The sequence below is a fragment of the Paraphaeosphaeria sporulosa genome (genome assembly GCF_001642045.1).
Source record: "Paraphaeosphaeria sporulosa strain AP3s5-JAC2a unplaced genomic scaffold CC84scaffold_3, whole genome shotgun sequence".
Classification (NCBI taxonomy): Eukaryota; Fungi; Ascomycota; class Dothideomycetes; order Pleosporales; family Didymosphaeriaceae; genus Paraphaeosphaeria; species Paraphaeosphaeria sporulosa.
The window spans coordinates 1,451,234-1,469,988 of NW_017253362.1; the positions used below are offsets into that span (position 1 = coordinate 1,451,234).

The 18,755-nt window shown below is 52.6% G+C and overlaps 8 protein-coding genes across 8 annotated transcripts; 5 read left to right on the forward strand and 3 right to left on the reverse strand.

The window, feature by feature from the left end:
* Window positions 1–191: 191 nt before the first annotated feature.
* On the forward strand, window positions 192–2,240 carry CC84DRAFT_1239547 (cytochrome P450; the record flags this gene model as incomplete). The annotated part of the gene is made up of 4 exons (XM_018183979.1): window positions 192–338; window positions 388–538; window positions 598–1,046; window positions 1,098–2,240. 4 exons carry the CDS (start codon window positions 192–194, stop codon window positions 2,058–2,060), a joined length of 1,710 nt encoding a protein of 569 aa, XP_018038728.1. The 3' UTR covers window positions 2,061–2,240.
* A 175-nt stretch (window positions 2,241–2,415) lies between these two features.
* CC84DRAFT_1239558 (cytochrome P450) lies at window positions 2,416–3,882 on the forward strand. Its single transcript, XM_018183980.1, has 2 exons — window positions 2,416–2,892; window positions 2,943–3,882. The coding sequence occupies exons 1-2, from the start codon at window positions 2,817–2,819 to the stop codon at window positions 3,764–3,766; spliced, it is 900 nt and encodes a 299-aa protein (XP_018038729.1). The 5' UTR covers window positions 2,416–2,816; the 3' UTR covers window positions 3,767–3,882.
* Window positions 3,883–3,924: 42 nt separating this feature from the next.
* CC84DRAFT_1114769 (cytochrome P450 alkane hydroxylase) lies at window positions 3,925–5,931 on the reverse strand. Its single transcript, XM_018175405.1, has 4 exons — window positions 4,591–5,931; window positions 4,316–4,539; window positions 4,215–4,257; window positions 3,925–4,166 (listed from the first exon to the last, which is right to left on the reverse strand). Exons 1-4 carry the CDS (start codon window positions 5,708–5,710, stop codon window positions 4,015–4,017), a joined length of 1,539 nt encoding a protein of 512 aa, XP_018038730.1. The 5' UTR covers window positions 5,711–5,931; the 3' UTR covers window positions 3,925–4,014.
* Window positions 5,932–6,072: 141 nt separating this feature from the next.
* CC84DRAFT_1162336 (3-dehydroshikimate dehydratase) lies at window positions 6,073–7,649 on the reverse strand. Its single transcript, XM_018177964.1, has 2 exons — window positions 6,248–7,649; window positions 6,073–6,194 (listed from the first exon to the last, which is right to left on the reverse strand). Exon 1 carries the CDS (start codon window positions 7,392–7,394, stop codon window positions 6,321–6,323), a length of 1,074 nt encoding a protein of 357 aa, XP_018038731.1. The 5' UTR covers window positions 7,395–7,649; the 3' UTR covers window positions 6,073–6,194; window positions 6,248–6,320.
* A 117-nt stretch (window positions 7,650–7,766) lies between these two features.
* CC84DRAFT_575803 (putative oxidoreductase) lies at window positions 7,767–9,291 on the forward strand. The gene is made up of 2 exons (XM_018186729.1): window positions 7,767–8,443; window positions 8,489–9,291. The coding sequence occupies exons 1-2, from the start codon at window positions 8,111–8,113 to the stop codon at window positions 9,215–9,217; spliced, it is 1,062 nt and encodes a 353-aa protein (XP_018038732.1). The 5' UTR covers window positions 7,767–8,110; the 3' UTR covers window positions 9,218–9,291.
* A 73-nt stretch (window positions 9,292–9,364) lies between these two features.
* On the reverse strand, window positions 9,365–11,651 carry CC84DRAFT_1085540 (uncharacterized protein; the record flags this gene model as incomplete). The annotated part of the gene is made up of 2 exons (XM_018174105.1): window positions 9,365–11,400; window positions 11,453–11,651. 2 exons carry the CDS (start codon window positions 11,649–11,651, stop codon window positions 9,365–9,367), a joined length of 2,235 nt encoding a protein of 744 aa, XP_018038733.1.
* Window positions 11,652–12,048: 397 nt separating this feature from the next.
* On the forward strand, window positions 12,049–15,051 carry CC84DRAFT_1141014 (uncharacterized protein; the record flags this gene model as incomplete). The annotated part of the gene is made up of 2 exons (XM_018176306.1): window positions 12,049–12,437; window positions 12,530–15,051. The coding sequence occupies exons 1-2, from the start codon at window positions 12,293–12,295 to the stop codon at window positions 15,049–15,051; spliced, it is 2,667 nt and encodes an 888-aa protein (XP_018038734.1). The 5' UTR covers window positions 12,049–12,292.
* Window positions 15,052–15,258: 207 nt separating this feature from the next.
* Window positions 15,259–18,083, forward strand: CC84DRAFT_1162338 (uncharacterized protein). The gene has a single exon (XM_018177965.1). The coding sequence runs from the start codon at window positions 15,459–15,461 to the stop codon at window positions 17,868–17,870; it is 2,412 nt and encodes an 803-aa protein (XP_018038735.1). The 5' UTR covers window positions 15,259–15,458; the 3' UTR covers window positions 17,871–18,083.
* The last annotated feature ends 672 nt before the right edge of the window (window positions 18,084–18,755 follow it).

Consider the following 18,755-nt stretch of genomic DNA (forward strand, 5'->3'; position numbering starts at 1 on the left):
TTAAATATACGGCGCAGCCATATCTAGCATGTGCCTGACTAATTTCCTTGCAGGCAGTGTTGGCATCAACTGCAGTCATGTGGCAAACTTGCACCACCGTTTTCTCCAACGAGGCCTGTAAGGTATATGATGCACCTCTTCCTGGCCTCCAGCACGGAGCCTGAGAAGTATTCAACTAAGCTATTTGCAACATGCCCACAAGGTTTATTCTCATCCTACTTAACGGCGTCGATCTAGGCCTGCTGCCCCAGTTCTATCAAGCTGCCATTGATGGATCGTTCAACGACAGTATGATCCCAAAAATAACAATTCTTGTTACTCTGCTGGTATTACAGTTCGTGAGTCTCACATTACCTTCCACATACTCCATAAATTAATATAGCGTAGCTGCTTCTCAAGGCTACCTATCGAGCAAGCCTGCATCCGCTCGCCAGATACCCTGGCCCATGGTGGGCTGCACTAACCGACTGGTATACTGTGTACCATATCATGAAAGGAGATCGACACATTGACTTCTACCACTTACATGAGAAATACGGTATGCACAAGAAAAGCACTCCGTAGTTGGGATCTTCAATCGAGCTAATGCTACGATAGGAGACATTGTCAGATTTGGTCCCCGTCGCATTTCCGTTCGGTCCAAAAACCCGCTCAAAGACATCTATGGCGTGAGCGCCAACGTCAAGAGATCACAAGTCTACGCCTCAACGGCTGCCTTTTTCGGCGGAACGCCTCATTCTAATACTACGCCTGATTGGAAGGAACACGCGTTCAGGCGCAGAGTGAATGTTCGTGCACTCAGCCCCGCGAACATCAAAGGCATGGAGGAGAAAATCCTGCAGAATATTCGATACTTTCATGATACCCTTGTCGATGGTGAAGGGCAGGACTGGAGCACCCCGCGCAATATGAGTGAGCTGATTGGATACCTCATCTCAGACATTATGGGCGACATGACGTTTAGCAAAAGCTTCGATGTCCAGAGAAAGCCCGACAACCGCGATGTTATGAGGGGTCTGCCTCGCGCTGTCGCGGATATCCATGCAGTAAGTGGAACCTGCGATTTCTTTCGGAACATCTGTTAACGTGAAATACAGGTAGGTTATATGCCAGAGATCGTTACGTTCGGCCTTCACAAGATATTTTTCCGAAACATGATCGCTGACATCACTCGATTTATCGCCCTGAGTGCATCTACATTCCAGTGGCGCTTCACCCAAGAAAGCTGCAACGACATCTTCTCGACGCTGTTGCAGGCGCGCGATGATAAGACTGGGGAAGGCTTCTCAACTGAGCAACTCGTGGCTGAGGCCGGGCTCTTCACGGTTGCTGGATCTGATACCACTGTCACCGCGACAACAGCGATCTTTTTCTATCTTTCCCACTATCCCAACTGCCTTTCTCGCCTTGAACAAGAAATCCGTAGCACCTTTTCCAGCGTTGACGATATCCGCATTGGTGCACAACTTGCCTCTTGCCATTATCTTCTCGGATGTGTCGAGGAGACACTCCGCCTTACTCCTCCTGTTGGGTCTACACTGATGCGTGAGGTGTTACCAGGAGGTCTCTCTGTCGATGGAAAGTGGTTTTCCCGGGGAACGGACATAGCTGTGCCGCATTATGCTCTGCATCACGATGAGCGCTATTTCCCGGATCCCTTTACTTTCAAGCCCGAACGATGGCTTTCACAAACTACAGGATGTTCCAACGCCATCGATGTCGGTGTTGCCCCAGATCTGGAACCAGAACCGGCAGACAGTGTGCGCGAGAAGAGTGCAAGTCCAGGAAGCCTTGCAGCCAGTGTCTTCGTCGCCTTCGGCGTCGGCAGGACGTCGTGCATCGGGAAGTATCTTGCATATCAGGAGGTGCTGCTCGTAATTGCGCGGACGCTCTGGCTATTTGATATGCGTCTCGAACGGGGGTCCACACTTGGGGAGGGGAGCGTGAAACTGGGGCCTGGAAGGGAGAGAAGGGAAGAGTTTCAAACATGGGATCGGTTTGTGAGTATGCATCAGGGGCCAATGCTACAATTCAGGCGACGAGAGCTTCTGAGTATTTAGCTCTCGTGCGCTGGGTCGACGAGTGGATGAAGAGCGGTACGGAGCTGATGTCGGAGTATAGCTGCCGTAGTGGACGTTCTCTGACACGAATGTGGTCGACGTCCCGACATCAACTCTTTGGATTAGTGGGTGCGATTCAAACCTTACAGTGGTCTTTGTAGTACCTTACAATGAAAAGGAATGAACTCGTGGAATACAGATTTGTGTTCAAGAAGCTGAGTCATCGATGTATTCCATTGTAGCAAACTGGTTCGAATAATCATGCACCGCAGTGACTACGCCGCAACAATACAAGTCCTAAAGAGCTCTAGTCGAAACGACACAGGTTCTCAATACGGTCTAGCCACAACGACACAGATTCCCAAAACGCTCTAGCCGTTAAGTGTCCAAATCTTTAGACTGTTGTATATATTACAGTTCACCGTCGGACCCAAGTGTTCCTTTCAAATATGCTGATTGAGCTGCTTGTGAGTGTGACGCTGTTCTATGCGACATGGAGCATCGTCTCCTTACATTTCAACTATCGCCGCGCACGACTGATGGGCATCCCACTCATCAAACTCCCTATCGACCCACTCAACATCCTCTTCACAGTCCTCGAGCCACATCTCTCCCGCTTGTTCCACCTCCTTCGAATTCAGCTTTCCCCCTTACTCTTCTATCTGCATCGCGGATGGCACTTTAGCGACAAAGCCAATACCCACCTCAAACACGGACCAATATGGGCTCTCGTGACACCACGCGATATCCAAGTCCATGTCTCTGATTCCGAGGCTATACAAACCTTTATCTCCAGACGTGGAGAGTTTATTTGACCGAGGGCAGATGTACAGTGAGTTGTTTACTCGTGGTTCGAAAGAGCATAGTTCTAATGCCTTGCAGAACTATTAGAGGTGTATGAGCCTTGCATCTCGACAGCTAGTGCGGCAGATTGGCCTCGTCATCGCAAGACTCTCGCCGCGCCCTTCAATGAGACTGCAATGGGGGTCGTTTGGTCGGAGTCTTTGCAACAGACAGAACAGATGGTCGAAGCGTGGAGTTCACCATCCTCGGGAGGTATTACGAGTGTGGCAAAAGATATACGTATCTTGTCTTTGAAAGTGCTTGCTGCTATCGGGTTCCGTCGCTCCTTCTCGTTTCGACAGGCAGACGACAGCGTTGGAATAAGGGAAGGTGTGGTGCACTCGTATCGCGACGCACTGCAGATTGTGCTGGAAAACTTGATTCTCCTGATGTTGATTCCATCTCGACATCTTGTCTATCCTTGGCTGCCAGCTTCCCTTCGCAGGATAGGAAACGCAGCTCTGGATTTCAAGAAGCACATGGTAAAGATGCTCGATGAGGAAAACACGTCCATGAACCGAGGCGACAAAGGTTCGGGGAGCTTAATGACTTCATTTATTCGGGCCTTGGATGAGTGGAACAAGGGTGTTGAGAGCAATTGTATCTCAGGGGCTCTCAGTGATGAGATCTTAGGTAATCTTTTCGTTATCAACTTCGCCGGACACGATACGACTGCCAATACGTTGGCATTCAGCACGTTGCTTCTGGCAACCTATCCTGATGTCCAACAATGGGTCGCCGAGGAGATAAACAACGTCTCTTCGGAGATGGTAAGCGCAGACTGGAAGTATGCCGACGTTTTCCCACGCCTGCTCAGGTGCCGAGCTTTCTTGGTAAGCTTCATGCCGATCGTGTCAAGCTGAGCTTATAGAGAGTGTGATAGGTAGTTGCCTCGGTGCAGTATGCTGTTATAATACCTGTATTGTAAGCAAGGGTCGTGGAATCAAGCACACATGGTTGTTATCGTGGAATAGTGTAGAGAATTAGTCGCTATATTATCGACTGAAACATCGACAGAACCCGGGGAGAGAAAATGCACCTTCCTTTATCTGGCATATAAAAAGCTCTAATAAATCATATTATACCCAAGCCTGACTTCGGCCCATACGTGTTACGCAAGCGTAAGCGAAACATTCGTCTCCTTCGACGCGCAAGTCAACGTGAGTTTCTCCTGCCACGGCCCCGCATCTCGACTCGTCAGCCCGGAGAACGTTTGCACCATCCGCGCCGTCACGTATCCCGCTTCGGTAAGCGCGTATTGTTCTAGGTTTAGATCAGCTGTTGGCCTTCAAAGAGAGTTGGAAAACTTACGGCCAATGCAAACACGCGGACCACCAAGGAAGGGAAGGTAGTCCTGAGGCATCTCGTTAGCTCATGTGTGTAATGATCTATTTTGGATAGAGTTTTCCTACCCAAGCACCAGGACGCAGTGTGGCCCAACGATCAGGATTCCAAACTCCGGCGTCCGGACCCCAGATGTCTTCGCGTAAGTGCATCACAGCCATCTGGCAGAAAATCATCTGTCCTGCCGACACGAAAATCGGGGATTGGCCATCCTTGCCGCCTCCCGAGGGAAGTGTGGTGTCTTTGTTGGCGTTCCTGACGATCGTGGGTACAATGGTGTTGACGCGGAGTGCTGCAATGCATACTTAGCAACCACAGCAAGGTCGGGTGAAAAACAACTTACTTTCTTTCATACAGTACTGCAGCAACTTCAAATTCTTCAACTCTTCGAAAGTCGGTTTCGCGCCGTGCAGCTCAGCGGCCTCAGCACGTAGCCGTTCCCAAACATCCGGCCGCTTCGCGAGCTGGAAAAACATGCTCCCTAGAAGACTTGCTGTGGTGTCTCGTCCCGCAAGCAACATATTCAACACTTCACCCCTCAGTACTATGGGATCGGTCGTCTCTTTGACCAGTTCGTACAGGAAGGTGTACTGGCCCGTCGGCAACGCCTTCTCTTTCCCGTCCCAGGTCTGTCGCCATCGAAGCGCCTCACCGATATATCTCTGTACAAAATCATGCACCGTCTTGCAATTCTGCTTATCTTGCTGTGACTGCCCCATGAGTCGTGCCAACGGACTTTGTGTAGCTCTGATCGCACATTCCTGCAGTGCTGTGTCGTATGCGTGCGCGAACGCTACACCAGACGGTTTACCCGGCTCGTCGCCGCGCAATGAGTGCACTGATTCTCCGAAGAGAAACTCGGTTGAGGTGTCGATCGTTAGAGCAAAGAAGAGGGGCTGGAGATCCACGGAAGTTCCATCGCTCGGAAGCAGCTTCAACAGATCCTGCAGGTACACCTCAATCGCATCAATGTTGGCAACCTGCGCTCTGACAAAGTTCGGTCTGATCATCGCACGCGAGTGCTTCCATTCCTCTCCATCCGTCGTGAAGATGCCTTTGCCAATCACCTGCCCGATGAAATCCAGACGGCCCGCCGTGTCGAAGTCGTTGAAGTTCGTCGCGAAGACCGCTTTGATGTTCGCCGGTTCGGACGTCACAATGATCGTCTTGTTGAAGATCTTGATGCTCTGCGTATACTGGCCTGCCTCGCGGAACTTTTGGTGGACCCACTTAATCATCCGGTGTTCTTTCCTTGCCTGCCGAACCTCGCGGATTCTATCCATGCCGAGGTATGGGAATTTGTGAGGGTACTGCGCGGTGACGGGCTCGCAGCCATGCTGACGCGCGAATTGGCGGCGTCGGTGAGCTCTCAGTAGGACTTGTGATGTTTTGATGAGGACCAGTGCAAGGACAACAAGCGCGAGTGCCTGCGCCCTTGGTGGACTAAGAGTTTCGAACGACATGTTTTTGTCGTCGCTTTTTTGTCTCAATTATATCATCGCCGTGGCCACGGAGGGGGGTGAGATGGTAAAGAGGTCGACTTAGGGGCGGTCAGGATTCCTTACCTCAGCGCTTTTACTGACCGTCGATGTACGGCAAGGTTGCTAGTCTTGCATTTTCCTAAGCAGTAATAGTTAGGAAGGGATCTTACTACAGAAATCTCCGTTTCCACGTGGCGTCGCACGATGCTCCACAGACAGGAGGAGATTGCATCTGAGCGAGCTTGATGGTACTAGTGTCGTAAGCACTAGATCTGCTGCGCCACCTGGGCACCAACATGATCCTTGAGCTTACCAATAGTCATCATAAACGGTAGCAATCGAACCTGCAGATGAGTACTTTTAGCCAGTTGTCTGTAGTGCCCAGGTGTTGTTCATCAGCCGTGTACGGAACCGCCGAAAGTCCAAACCTCGGTACAGGCATTTCTTCTTGAATAAGCTTCCTCAGGTAATGCACAAGATACTGAATAAAAAGTAGTGATGGCAACTAAGAGACTGTAGTCTAAGGGATATCATATGCCACGTATAGAGCATACTTAACGCCAGAAATGCAAAGGAACGGTGTGCGCAAAACCTACAACCTCGCAAGCCCAGCCTCCCTCTCTACGATATCGGTCCCACTGTCCGTCCGCACGATACTCTTCTTTCTCACTTCTTCAGCCTCAGCCTCCATCCCCAAGTCCACAACCATCCTCCTCCAACTCTCTCCCGCCCTACTCGCCAGCTCCTCCACAACACCCTCGTCTTTCCGCTCCATCGCCCGATTGAACAGCTCCATGCTCACCCAGCCCTCGAATCCAATCTCCTTGATGATGGCATGCGCCACATCCCTGACCGGCAGATACGCGCCGTGCGCAGTCTCACCGTAGAAGAGCCTACAGTTCCTACTCCACGACATGCGCGCGGGCTGCGCAGCATTGTAGAATGCATGGCCCGGTAGCAACGGCTTTTCAAGGCGCTCCGCGTCGACAACCTGAAAGAAGAAGATCTTCTCCTTGTGCGGACCAATCTGCTGGACAAGCCTTCTTATCGAGGCCTGCACCTCTTCCTCAGCGCCAGCGTTGCATCCTGTTGGGGACGTGGGATCCGCATATATGCGACCCAGAATGTTGAAGCTGTCCAGGCAGATGCCGAAGTTGGGACGGTCGACGCGCGTCACGATGTCCCAGCATAGCTCCCACTTATCGACGTACGTGCCCCAGCAGAGACTCTCGTAGGCGAATCTGATGGGCGGAGAGTGCTGGAGGCCGATATCTGCAAGTTCGCGCAGGTCCGATAGGATGAGTTTGACGTCGTCTGAGATTTCTTCGGCTGCAAGGAAGGTTGATGGGACTTGTATCAGGTCTGTATCGAGGACTTTAGCGAGTTGGATCCAGAGGTGTATCTCTTCGATGCGCTTTGCGTGTTTTGACCGGTCGAGCAGGCCTTCGTAGTGCATGAAAGGCTGCAGGCATATGATGCCGAGACCCAGGGATGTGCATAACGAGCGGACATAGGCGGCGGCTGAGAGCAGATTTGAGGGCGTAGGGGGTTCTGCGAGGTCCGCGAGGTCTTCGTAGAAAAGCTCAATGCCTTGGAGGCCGTGTTTTGCGGCCATGGAGAGCTTGTGCTCCATGGAGTGGCCGGCATAGCACCGGCCAAGGGACATCGAAGATATTCCTGGGCGGCAAACCATCTTTGCTGAGCGTGGTTGTCCTTTACTACTTGTAAGTGGAGTGTGGTGGCAGAATATGGTCTTATTCAGAAGGCAATCCAGGTATCTGGAAGTCTATGTTGAAGTCGGTTGAATGACATGAAGTTAGGCGAATGAACAATGAGCTGAGAATTCCAGGGAATCAACATCCGTATACATCTTGATAATCCCACTGTAAAGGATTGTGTGTGGGTCCTCTGCTGATACTGGAAGAATACTGTTGCTGCTCTCTCATCGCCAGAGCCATAAGCTGTTACCTAAAGAAGCTAGCACCATGACGTAGTATCGGAATAGTCTTTATCCCTCGCCTCCCACCTGACAACGAACGCGCAAATCGCACACGAGTCATGGAAAAATCGCACTGTACCGACTGCAGTCCCGGAAGAATGCTCAACATGCACGATGGAGGAAAGTCAACGTGGATAAGAGCCTTGGAATACCGCTTGTTTCCTAGCCGTTCACTCCACACTGCATGCGTGCGCACAAGGATAAGCTTAAAAATCGCACGCGCGGTACGTTTCGCATTATCCGGTCTTGGCATTCCCTCTCTGCTCCAGAGCATCTAAGCCGATCTGGAGGAAATACGAAGTAAGCGTTAGATTTAAAAGTTTTAGCATGGAATCGAACAGCGCTACAAACTATTCGAAAACTCGTCTTCCCTGTCCCAAAAAATGTCTGCTGCATTTCGACAGCCAGTCAAACTTGCCATTGTTGGCACAGGATTGATAGGTCCACGCCATGCCGAAGCTGTGCTTCGCGATGCGAATGCTGAACTCCTCTGCATCGTGGATCCCAACCCAGCGGCCAAAGCCATCGCAGGAAAGTTCGGCTGTGCTTACTACGCGTCTATTCAGGGCATGCTGGCCTCAACACAGCCTGACGGAGCCATAGTATGCACACCAAACAACACCCACGTCGCGTTATCGAAAGAATTGCTTAAAGACGGTGTGCACGTCTTGTGTGAAAAGCCGATATCTGCCGACAGTGAAAGTGGTCAGGAACTTGTATGGAGCCTTCCGCCTTCAAGATGTAATCCTAATTGTACTCAGATCGACTGCGCGGAAGCTAGCGGACGTCACCTCTTGATTGGCCATCACCGCAGGTTCAACCGATATGTTGTGGCGGCGAAAAATGCACTTCCATCGCTGGGCAAGATCGTTGCCGTCAGCGGACTATGGACTATATATAAGCCGCCGGAGTACTTTGAGCCACCCATGGAGTGGCATCGTGCAGAATCCGCGGGCCCAGTCTTGATCAATCTTGTTCACGACGTAGATATCCTGCACTATTGGTTCGGGCCAATTGTTCGGGTCTCTGCCGAGAAGACCATGTCCCAAAGAGGTCATCCTGCGGAAGAAGGAGCTGCCATCATTCTTAGATTTGCCAATGGCATAGTTGGCACATTTCTCTTGTCAGATGCTGTAGTGTCGCCGCACAATTTTGAGTGTGGGACAGGCGAGAACCCCACGATCCCGACAGAGGGTCGAGATGCATACAGGATATTCGGTTCGGAGAGTAGCTTGAGCTTTCCCGATATGATGAAATGGACTTATGCAGGGCAAAGAAGCTGGACTGGACCGCTTGCATGTGAGCACGTTGATGTGCCAGATATGAAGATCCCTTTCGAGCTACAGGTGGAACATTTCGTTGCTGTAATTAAGGGCGAGGAGGCACCAAGCTGTTCGGGTATCGATGGCCTTCGAGCGGTCATGGTGTGTGAAGCTGTCAAGAAGTCCATCGCCGATGGATGTCCGGTAGAAATACCGATCAGGTCATAGACCACTTGATATCAGTCCAAGATTATCCGTGTTTTCGAACGGATATTGCTTAGTTTGATCGGCTGTCAAAGGATGCTCTCTAGGCCGCGACCCGCATGCTGATAGATACAGCCTCTGTCCATCAAGGCATCGGCGAAGAGAATTCTGTCAAGTTCCATCAAAGAATACTGGGTCCAGGTGTGCCGGGTCGTTACTTTGCGGCATGAATGTGCTCGAATTCGCTGGGATATACTGTCCGAGTTCGAGAGCGAGAAAATCAGCCATGTTTGCATCGGGCGCGAAACCCAGATTTTGCATGAACTGTGGCTGGTTATCCACCATCTCAGCACCGTCCAATGAGGCTAGCTCATCGAAGAATGTCTCTAGATCTCTTGATGCTGCCGAATTGCGATGGCGTAATGATGGCCGCCGAGGATCTTCGTCAGCTGACGGCACCCTGAAATCTTGTTGTGGAGCTGGACGATGGCTTGTTGGGATAGTAGGATTCATGTCCGGAAGTAGATCATCGAGAAGAGACGCGCTTCCTCTATGCCGACCGCTACGTGACGAATTTTCCAGCTGGGGGTATGCTGAGTTGAAGGGCACTTGGATTGATTCCGGGGTGGGTATTTGGTAAGTAGATCTATTTTGCGCAGCAACGATAGGTGTAGGCGCCGATCTTTGGATCTGTGTGGTGGACCACGCTCGTATGATATCGGCCTCGTGTCTACGAACAGATGACTTTAGCCTTGGATCCAGCGTACTGAACATCCCATTCGTCTGTACGTGCGCAAGCAGACAAAGGATGATGGGCGGCACGGCCGCGATTCCAAGCTGAGCCACGTATTGTGTGAGTATCTCCGACATGCGTTGGATGTGGGTGGGAGATGTGAGTAGCGATGCCACGCAGGAAAGATAGGTAAGCTGGAGCAATATCGCCGGAGGGTTCAGAGGCGTGGCTTTCAATTCGTCGCCGATGTAGCTAAATTTTGTCGACAATGAAGCCTTCCATGATTCAAGCTGGTGCAAAATATTCTGAGGGGAATGTTGTGGGCCTGTAGTCCCTTCGAGGCAGCACATATTGAGTACTTCCACGATATCCGTGAGCTTGTTGAAGCTACTAAGACCCAGAGCAGGCGTTCTTGAGAAGAGGCTAGAAGAGCTGTTGAGCGGAGGGTTCCAAGGCTGCCATTCTTCAATTCCATCCTCTTCGATAGGCCCTGATCTGATGGCATCAGATTTGAGGAGGTACGGACGCCGTTGCAATTTCAGCGAGAGGAAGCTGTCCAGCATGAAGCAACCGGCCAGAAGGTGCTTCCATCGAGTGGGGAGTGTCTGTGATGACCTTTCGATCACGGTGAGGATCCTTGAAGCGGAGCCCACCAACAGCCAAGCCACCTCTGTGTTTCCTGAGGCGAGGCTCACCACCGCAAGATTCAGGAGAGCTCTAACATGACCGACGGCAAATGAGCCAGACTCCGTCGGGATCAAGCTTCGTGCCACACTATACAGCCTCGCGGGGTCTTGAATTATGTCGCGCTCTTGCTCCTGGGTTGATATTCTCTCTTGATGGGCTGCTACAGCCAGGACGCTCCACAACTCTGCATGATCACCATGGTCGGAAAGATTGCTGTCTGAAAGCACTAGGCCAGCTTCTGGATAAGAGTAGGAAACCCGTAACATGTCGTGTTTTTCACAAATCGGGAGCCATGATTGTGTGTAAGCGAAATAGACTTCCAACAACCGCCATGTACTGCCTGGCAGAGGCGTTGCGCTTACCAGTTGCTGGTGGAATAAAGTTGGAACCTCAGCAGCCTTGTGTGGGTATAGAATGCTTTGCTGGATAGGAAGCGGTATTTGAGGAGAGGCGAAGTGTGCGCTAGGTGAAATCTCGTCATCAGGTGGCAGGACAGAAAGTTGATCTTGTAGCCCGGGCTGCTCTCCTTCGGGCTCGCTATCTTCCTCGTCACTTTGGGGAGATGGGTCATCGCCAGGAACGATTTGCTCCCCAGACAGTAGCTTGTCTACGTCTTTGCAAAACTTGCTTTTCCTCCAGCTCTTATGTAGTCTATTTGATTCTTTCGTATCGCGACCTAAGAAGATTGAAGAGGTCCCTTCTTGCACAAGCTTTTTGTTGAGCACAGCTTCGCAATCTGTGTTCTGGAATAGCCACGTCAAAGCTAGTTCCAGGGTTCGGATATACCCTACGGGCGCGTGAGCTTCAAAATTGCCAGCGTAGGCGAGATACGTGCTGACCTGGCTGAATGCCTCTTTTCTTGGGTGGGGCCGTGTATGTGCACGCCCTACTAGAGGCGGAGCACGTCAAACAGGACGGCTGAGTGCCATCGCACTTTTCCCGAGCTGTTCGACATTGATCGCAAGCACGTGAGACTCGAGATCGTTTTGCAGGTCGCTCGTCGGTGGTAGGGCGTTTGTTTTGGCCTTGAGTCGGCATGGGTGATTATGGGAAATGCTCGAGGGGAGGCCTGGAGGCCGGCAGCCTCTGTTGCGCGGTCCGGAAGCTCGCAGTCTCATCAGTCGATCACGGATTCTGAAAGCGCAACGCGTAGTCCATCTAAGCTGCCTTCGATGTTAACATCTCATCGCAGGCTGGAGTCCTTTGGGAGGGGGTATAACCGTGATGAGTTCCGCCACTCAGCTTCAATTGATAGCCAACAGCAAAAGCCATGCAATGCGTAATGTCGCGATGCTGAAAGGCGCGTCCGAAGGTGGAGACGAGCTCGGGCATACTTCGCGTTTTGCTGCGGGGCCCCAGGCCGAGGATAAACACTCTTCCGGGCAGAGCGACCGCCGCCTGCGGCCCGCCAGGAAGTCGCGCATTCACGAAGCCTCCCAGCGTTTCCCAAGAGTCAAGACCGCCCGTCTCCGTGTCTCGCGTCTTGTCTAGCCTTCTATTGGATCGCACCAGGGCCCGCCATACTGCTCAAGCGTCGCCTGTCTCCCATTACCCCACAGCTGGAGGATCGCACCGCGACAGCAGCAGTCCTTCCCGTCTACCTGCTTGTCCTCTTGTGCATACTCCAGAACCCCAGCGCGCCCCATAGATGCTTCTGAAGTCTGCGAGGCCCGGTAGCCATGGCCTCCGTCGCAGTCGGTACGAAGCGAACGTTCTCCGCAATGGTCGGTGACACGGCCCGGAGCAGCGACTGGGCTTCTCCAGCAAGATCACCCAGCTCTCATGGATTTGAACGGCCGCGCGTAGCCGGTGTTGAAGAAACTTGTAAGCGACAGAATTCTATCGAAACATTGTGCATATCTTGAATGTGCATGGTTCGATGCATCCCGGGGCCGTTTTTCCTAACAAGCACGCAGATTCGATGCAGTCAAGTGCGCGGTCGACACCGCGAACCACACCTACGCCAATCCCTCCTGTGGAGTCCCGACGAAAATTCGACCCGAATGCGTCCATAGTATTGATAGGAATTCGGGGGACTGGGAAGTCTACCTTGGCCATCATGGCTTCGATAGCATGTCGACGCCGCGTAGTAGATGTGGAGAACGTCTTCCAAGAAGCCACGGGATTTTCCACTTCCAAGTATCGCAAGCAGTTCGGAGCTTCGAACCACAACCTTCGGCAAGAGGAGCTCCTGCGCAACATACTGCAATCGCACGCGAAAGGCGCAATCATCGTCTGCAACGGAAGTTCATTGGAGCGCAGTGGGCAGATCCTGCTTCAAGATTTCTCCAGGTCGCATCCTGTCATACATGTGCTAAGAGACATAAAAAGCGTACACGACTATCTCGAAGTGCTTGAGTTCGCCAAGCTCAAGGACATCGTAGCCTTCAGCGCCCCAATGTTCCGTCGGTGCTCGAACTACGAGTTCTACAACATTTCTGAAACGAAAGCGGCATTTTCAGTAGCGCCCGCGAATCAGCCTTCCGTGCCCGCATTCCTCACCCTAAAACGAGCCGAGCGAACCTTTCTGAAGTTCCTCTCGTTAATTGTACCGACACAAAGCGAAGATGAGCCGCTGGAGCAAGGACTACGCCTTCCATCTGCTGCGGAACGAGCTGGTTTTCCGCTTTCTGGAGTGCCAGTGGAATTGAGGAAGTACACTTGCGCGGTGCAAGTTCCCCTGACAGACCTTTGCTCAGAAGATGTCGACATTGAAAATTTGGAATTTGGATCCGACGCATTCGAGATAGTTGTCGAGCCCGAAGACGTAGATCTTTACCATTTTGACAACCCTTCGCGGGCGACTATGATCAGTCGCGCCGTATCTAGAGTCCGAAGAAGCACAGTTGTTCCGATCATATATCATGTAACGCCCGCAGAGGGACCACAACGAACTTCATATATTGAGCATGTCCAACACGGCTTGCGCCTAGGGCCAGAGTTCGCCACCGTCGATCTACGTCTGGATGAGGAGACTGTACTGAATGTCATCGAGACAAGAGGGTCAACAAAAATTATTGGTCATCTCCATGCTTCGACCGATTGGTATGATGCATTCTGGGTCGACAATTACGAAAGAGCAATGCGGTTGGGATGCACCGCTGTGCGATTCACCCGACCTGCTAACTATATGGACGACAACCAGTCAGTCCAGAGCTTCCGAAATAAGATTTACGACAAGAAGGACAGGATTCCACTGATATGTTTCAATACTGGGCGAGCAGGTCGCCGCTCAGCATGTTTCAACCAGGTATTGACCAGTGTAATCCCAGAGTCTGTGCGGGACAGTCCGTCTTTCACTGAACGAGTCCAGCGAAATCCAGAGACTTCATGGCTCTCAGTCCGGGAAGCAACTCACATCCTGTACGCCTCCTTTACCTATGACCCCATGAAGTTCTACATTATGGGGGCCAGCGCCGGCTACAGTCTTTCGCCGGCTATGCACAACGCTGCTTACAAGGCATGCGGCATGCCTCACCATTTTCAGAGGCTCCAAACATCCACCTTGAATACGCTACAAGAGCTGGTCCAAGATGTCAGCTTTGGAGGCACAGCTGTAAGCCAGCCATTCAAGTTAGAGGTCATATCGCTGGTGCATTCGATGAGTCGGCACGCACGGGCGATAGGCGCGGTAAATACGTTGATTCCTGTGCGACACCTCAACAAGGATGGAAGCATCCCAGGAGACCTGGAATTGTTCATGGAACGCAACCAGTCTGGACCAATCAAAGCTTTGTACGGAGACAACACAGATTGGATAGGCATTCGATCTTGCATTCGCAGAGGTTTGTCGCCCGCAAACGCTGTGAGACCGACAACGTGCGGGCTCGTTATCGGCGCTGGAGGCATGGCTCGCGCCGCTGTATACGCCATGCTTCAGATTGGGGTGAAGAACATCATCATCTACAACCGCTCCCATGCAAATGCGGAAAAGCTTGTGGCTCACTACGAGCGTCTTGTTTCTTCGGCGTCAAGTACGGGCCTCCTCCCTACAAGTCATCGCGACGCGCGACCAACGTTCCGCATCCTACGGTCTCTTGATGAGGAATGGCCAACGGACCTGCGCCCTCCCACCATCATCCTGTCCTGCATACCCACACACCCTGTCGGAGAGGCACCTGCACCCAGCTTCACACTCCCGAAGCAGTGGCTGCACAGCCCTTCAGGAGGTGTGGTGATCGAATTAGCCTATCGAACACTCAATACGCCTTTGATGAAGCAGATTCGCGAAGAAACCTCGGGTGCATGGGTATGCATGGACGGACTAGACCTCCTGCCCGAGCAAGGCTTTGCGCAGTTTGAACTTTACACAGGAAAGAGAGCTCCCAGAAGGGTTATGCGCGAAGAGGTTTTGAGGTCATGGACGGATGAGCAGGGACGAGGTGATCCGGCCATGGTGCAGACGAGGCTGGAAGCGATCGACGACCAGGAACCGTGAACAGGCAATGCAAATACGTTCAATCGTTTATTCTGGCAAGACTTTATTGTTGAGCATGAAACGTGATACACAATCGGTGCCTACACAACACGAGCTTGAAGTTTAGTTCTCACCCAACGGTCCCATCCCTGCGCAGATCAGTAGGACAGCGCACGTGCCCTCGAAAAGGCGGAACCAAAGCGACGCGTCTACGGGCACAACAATCAACGAGACAAATTGAGCATTTCACCCACAAGGTTGCGCACGCGATTTTTGACGGTAATGAACCTTTTGGTTCTCAGCATGCACAAATAGCGCGCTAGGACACGGTAATGAGTACGCGCCGGCGGCACCAGCCATCTTTCTCCCCGCTTTCGCCCAAACTTGCGCGCGAGGACGACTTGCAACGCACCCATGAACCGCCCACCATGTCTTACGCGGCGCCAGTTGACGCGCGTAACACAGAAGAGACTGTCTCCTTGACCTCGCTCGAGAGCGGTGCCGACGACTTCGACCGACGCATGATCCAAACAGTTCGCGACGCACGGCGCAACGATGCGCCCACGCCAAAGGTGCACGCCTTCTCCAAGGCGCGCGTACGTCCACGCGTCGGCGTGACTCTGGAGAACCTGGAAAGGCACAACGCTAAGAACAGTGTCACGCTGGGTCCCAATGCGCACGTCAAATTCCAGAGTCCGCCCAGCAGCAGCGGCTCGACCAGGTCCGATCCGGCGCTGAACGTGCCGGCCGGATGGGGGAGGAAGGGGAGGGTCCGGAGAAACTGGATGCGGGACATCACAACCGACGAGAAGCGAGAACCCGTAGCACAGGAGGACACAGTCGATCGCCTTGCGCTCGACCCGGAACACACGCCCCCGCGCGATGCGGACGAACCGCGCCAGTCCATTGAGGACAGTCCCCTCTCACATAAAAGCTCTTTCCACGGGACACCCTCGTCTCAGCGCAGGCGAAGCATAGAAGATTGGAGCTTTGATATGAACGAGGCTTCACTAATCGCGTCTACGCCCTACCGCCCGCGAAATACGATGCTGGAGGACATACGACAGCGAGAGATAGAGTCTCTGAAGGAGCAAGGAGTAGCTACAGACCGGCTGGACAGGATAAGAGAAACTTCGCCCGAAGAAATACGGCGGCCGCGCTCCGCATCGACAAAATCTGCCACAGTCCAGGAGAATGTGACGAAGCAGGAGGAGACTAGCCCGGAGCAAGGCCTGTCGGAATTGCGCCTTCACAAGCGCAATAAATCGTGGCAGGCGGTTGGTAAAGCGCCGGCCATGACGGGAGAGGGCACAGAGGGGTCACCTATAGTCGTTTACAAAAGGAGCTCAGAGACCATTGGCATGGTGGACAGCCGGCTTCTGGCGGGCCAAAGTAACGTGAAGCCACCGGCTGCCCGCAGGGACGACTCACGCGATCTGTTGAGACGATTGGCGCGGGCGTCCAGCACTCCAAGCCCTGGGAGACCCGAATTGTCGCGGCCCCAGGTAGCACCGACAAGCCAAACGGGAAGCTCTTCACGGACCATGGTTACTGAAACATCTCCCTCCGCTCACACTGTAAGGGAAGGTTCTGGTGCGGTCTCGGTCACTGAGCATATCGGATCCGAGAAAGGCCACCTGCTGGCGGAAACGGATCAGGCTCAGAATACCGAAAAGGGCCGGGAGTCTCGAGTGGGCCAACTATCTACGACCGAAATTCAACGAAATACTATCAATGCGACGCCAAAGCCAGCAGAACGCTCAACTTTCAACCCCAAAACACCAGTTGTGACGGGTGCATGGGTGGATACCATGGTAGGCACGCCCGGGCCCTCGACCGTACAAAAACCCTCAGGACCGTCAACATCCTCAACTTCTCCCCAAAAAGGCAGCCCTCGAAAACAATTGCCTCAAGACACACCTGCGGAAGACCAGCAGCCAACTCCAGAAGTGTCAAAGCCGACCCTACCACGATCAGTTCTGGGGGCGCTCGTTGAAGAAGCACGAGCGAGCGGACAACGACGCCCCACAGACTACGGAGATTCAACCATCAACTCATTGGAAGAGCTGATGGCGCCAATAGCCGATACCTCAGAGTCCGGCGAGCCGGACGAAGACACGATCCCATTAGACATTTCGACAAAGCCACGTACCGAAGCCGAGCGACGACGACAGGAAGAACTCTTCCACATCCAGAATATGGACAGAAGACTACGATCAACGCGAACCAGCCTCCGCGATACCAGTCGTGGCATTCGAAGAGTAGAAGAGCAGATCGAGCGTGGCGGCGAGCGCACCACCATTATCTTGGATGGAAACGAAAACGAGAAATCAATAGACCGAGAATACAAGTGTCCGTGTGTTGAAACCGGTGGCCACCAATCCTCCTTCTGGCAAATTTCCAAACTTCTCTTTTACGACAAGAGGTTAAAGCCTAAACGACGCGGCTGGGGCTTGACATGGCTCAGCATCTTCCTACTCACCTTTGTCGCGTGGTTTATTCTAGAAAATATCTGCTGCGAAATATGGGGTCACCCGACATTTGCCTCCTCGTACAAGGGTTACGGCGTCGTGTGGGGCGCGCCGGAGTACCCATACGTATTGCCTACGATGACTTACCGAGCCTTGATAAAACCCTGGTGGCGCCCTTTACACACATTTCTATCATGGATCTGGGGAGCTGTTGGATTTGAGAACGTGGAAGCAGCGCCTAGAGCGAGGACGACGGCAACGGCTACAGGTTTTGCAGAGAGGATCCTGGTTAGGGACCAGGCTCGGGTGGCATTTGAGGAAGAGGCGGCAAGTGTGCTGGGTATGACAGCGGACGAGGTTGTGCGGTAAGAGTCTGGAAGAGCAGCATGGTGAAGCATTTGGCATTATTAGCGCGGCGTTTTGGGTACTTGCATTGGATTGCGCGTTGTAGTCGCGCGGTGGTTCTCAGTCGAAGTACATTTGGGATAAGAAACTTTTGGGTACGTGCCTCTGCATGTCTCTCCATGGAATGTATTCTCTGGCAGGAGCTACCTCACTAGCCTACAATACACAAGCAGCACCTCGCCTGAACAATTCACAACCTATACCAAAGTGAAATGCCTGCTTTGCTTTTCTTGTGCCGCCAACCACATCACCAATTTCAATCACGGTCCACCTGACACCCTGCCCAACGACAACCGCCAAGCTCATCTCCACTTAATCATCACGATCTGCCAAGAATCACCTCATACCACGATGCGCGAAGCCTATGGCAAAAACTGCGATCCCGGTCTCGATCTTCAAGAGCCGCGTAGCACTCGTTCGATCAAGTACGTGTGCCAAGGGATATGGCTACCCATGGCAATCCTCGTGGCGGCGGCTACCCCACACAAAGCCTACCACATGTGGCGCTAGTCGGATCGCTCGGGTAGGATGGACAACCTCAACCCACGTGCTGCTTTGCTTTCTGCTTACAGTATCGTGGTTTGAGATGGGAATTGTGATGGGTCTGGGTCAATTGGAGAGAGGGAAGTCCATGGTCGTGATCCGGGGTTTCGGGAGAAGGAGAATATGAACTTGTAGGATGTAGTCGATCGATGCGTTTGCAAAGTCATGCACACAGCCCGAATGACAGCATCACTTTACAGAATGCTTCGCTTGGATGCTCTGCGCCACTAATGCGGAAGTACTAGCGCTGTTGATGTTGTGGAGAGCAACACTAGCTTGCGGATACATCCAGCCAAACCAGTTTCC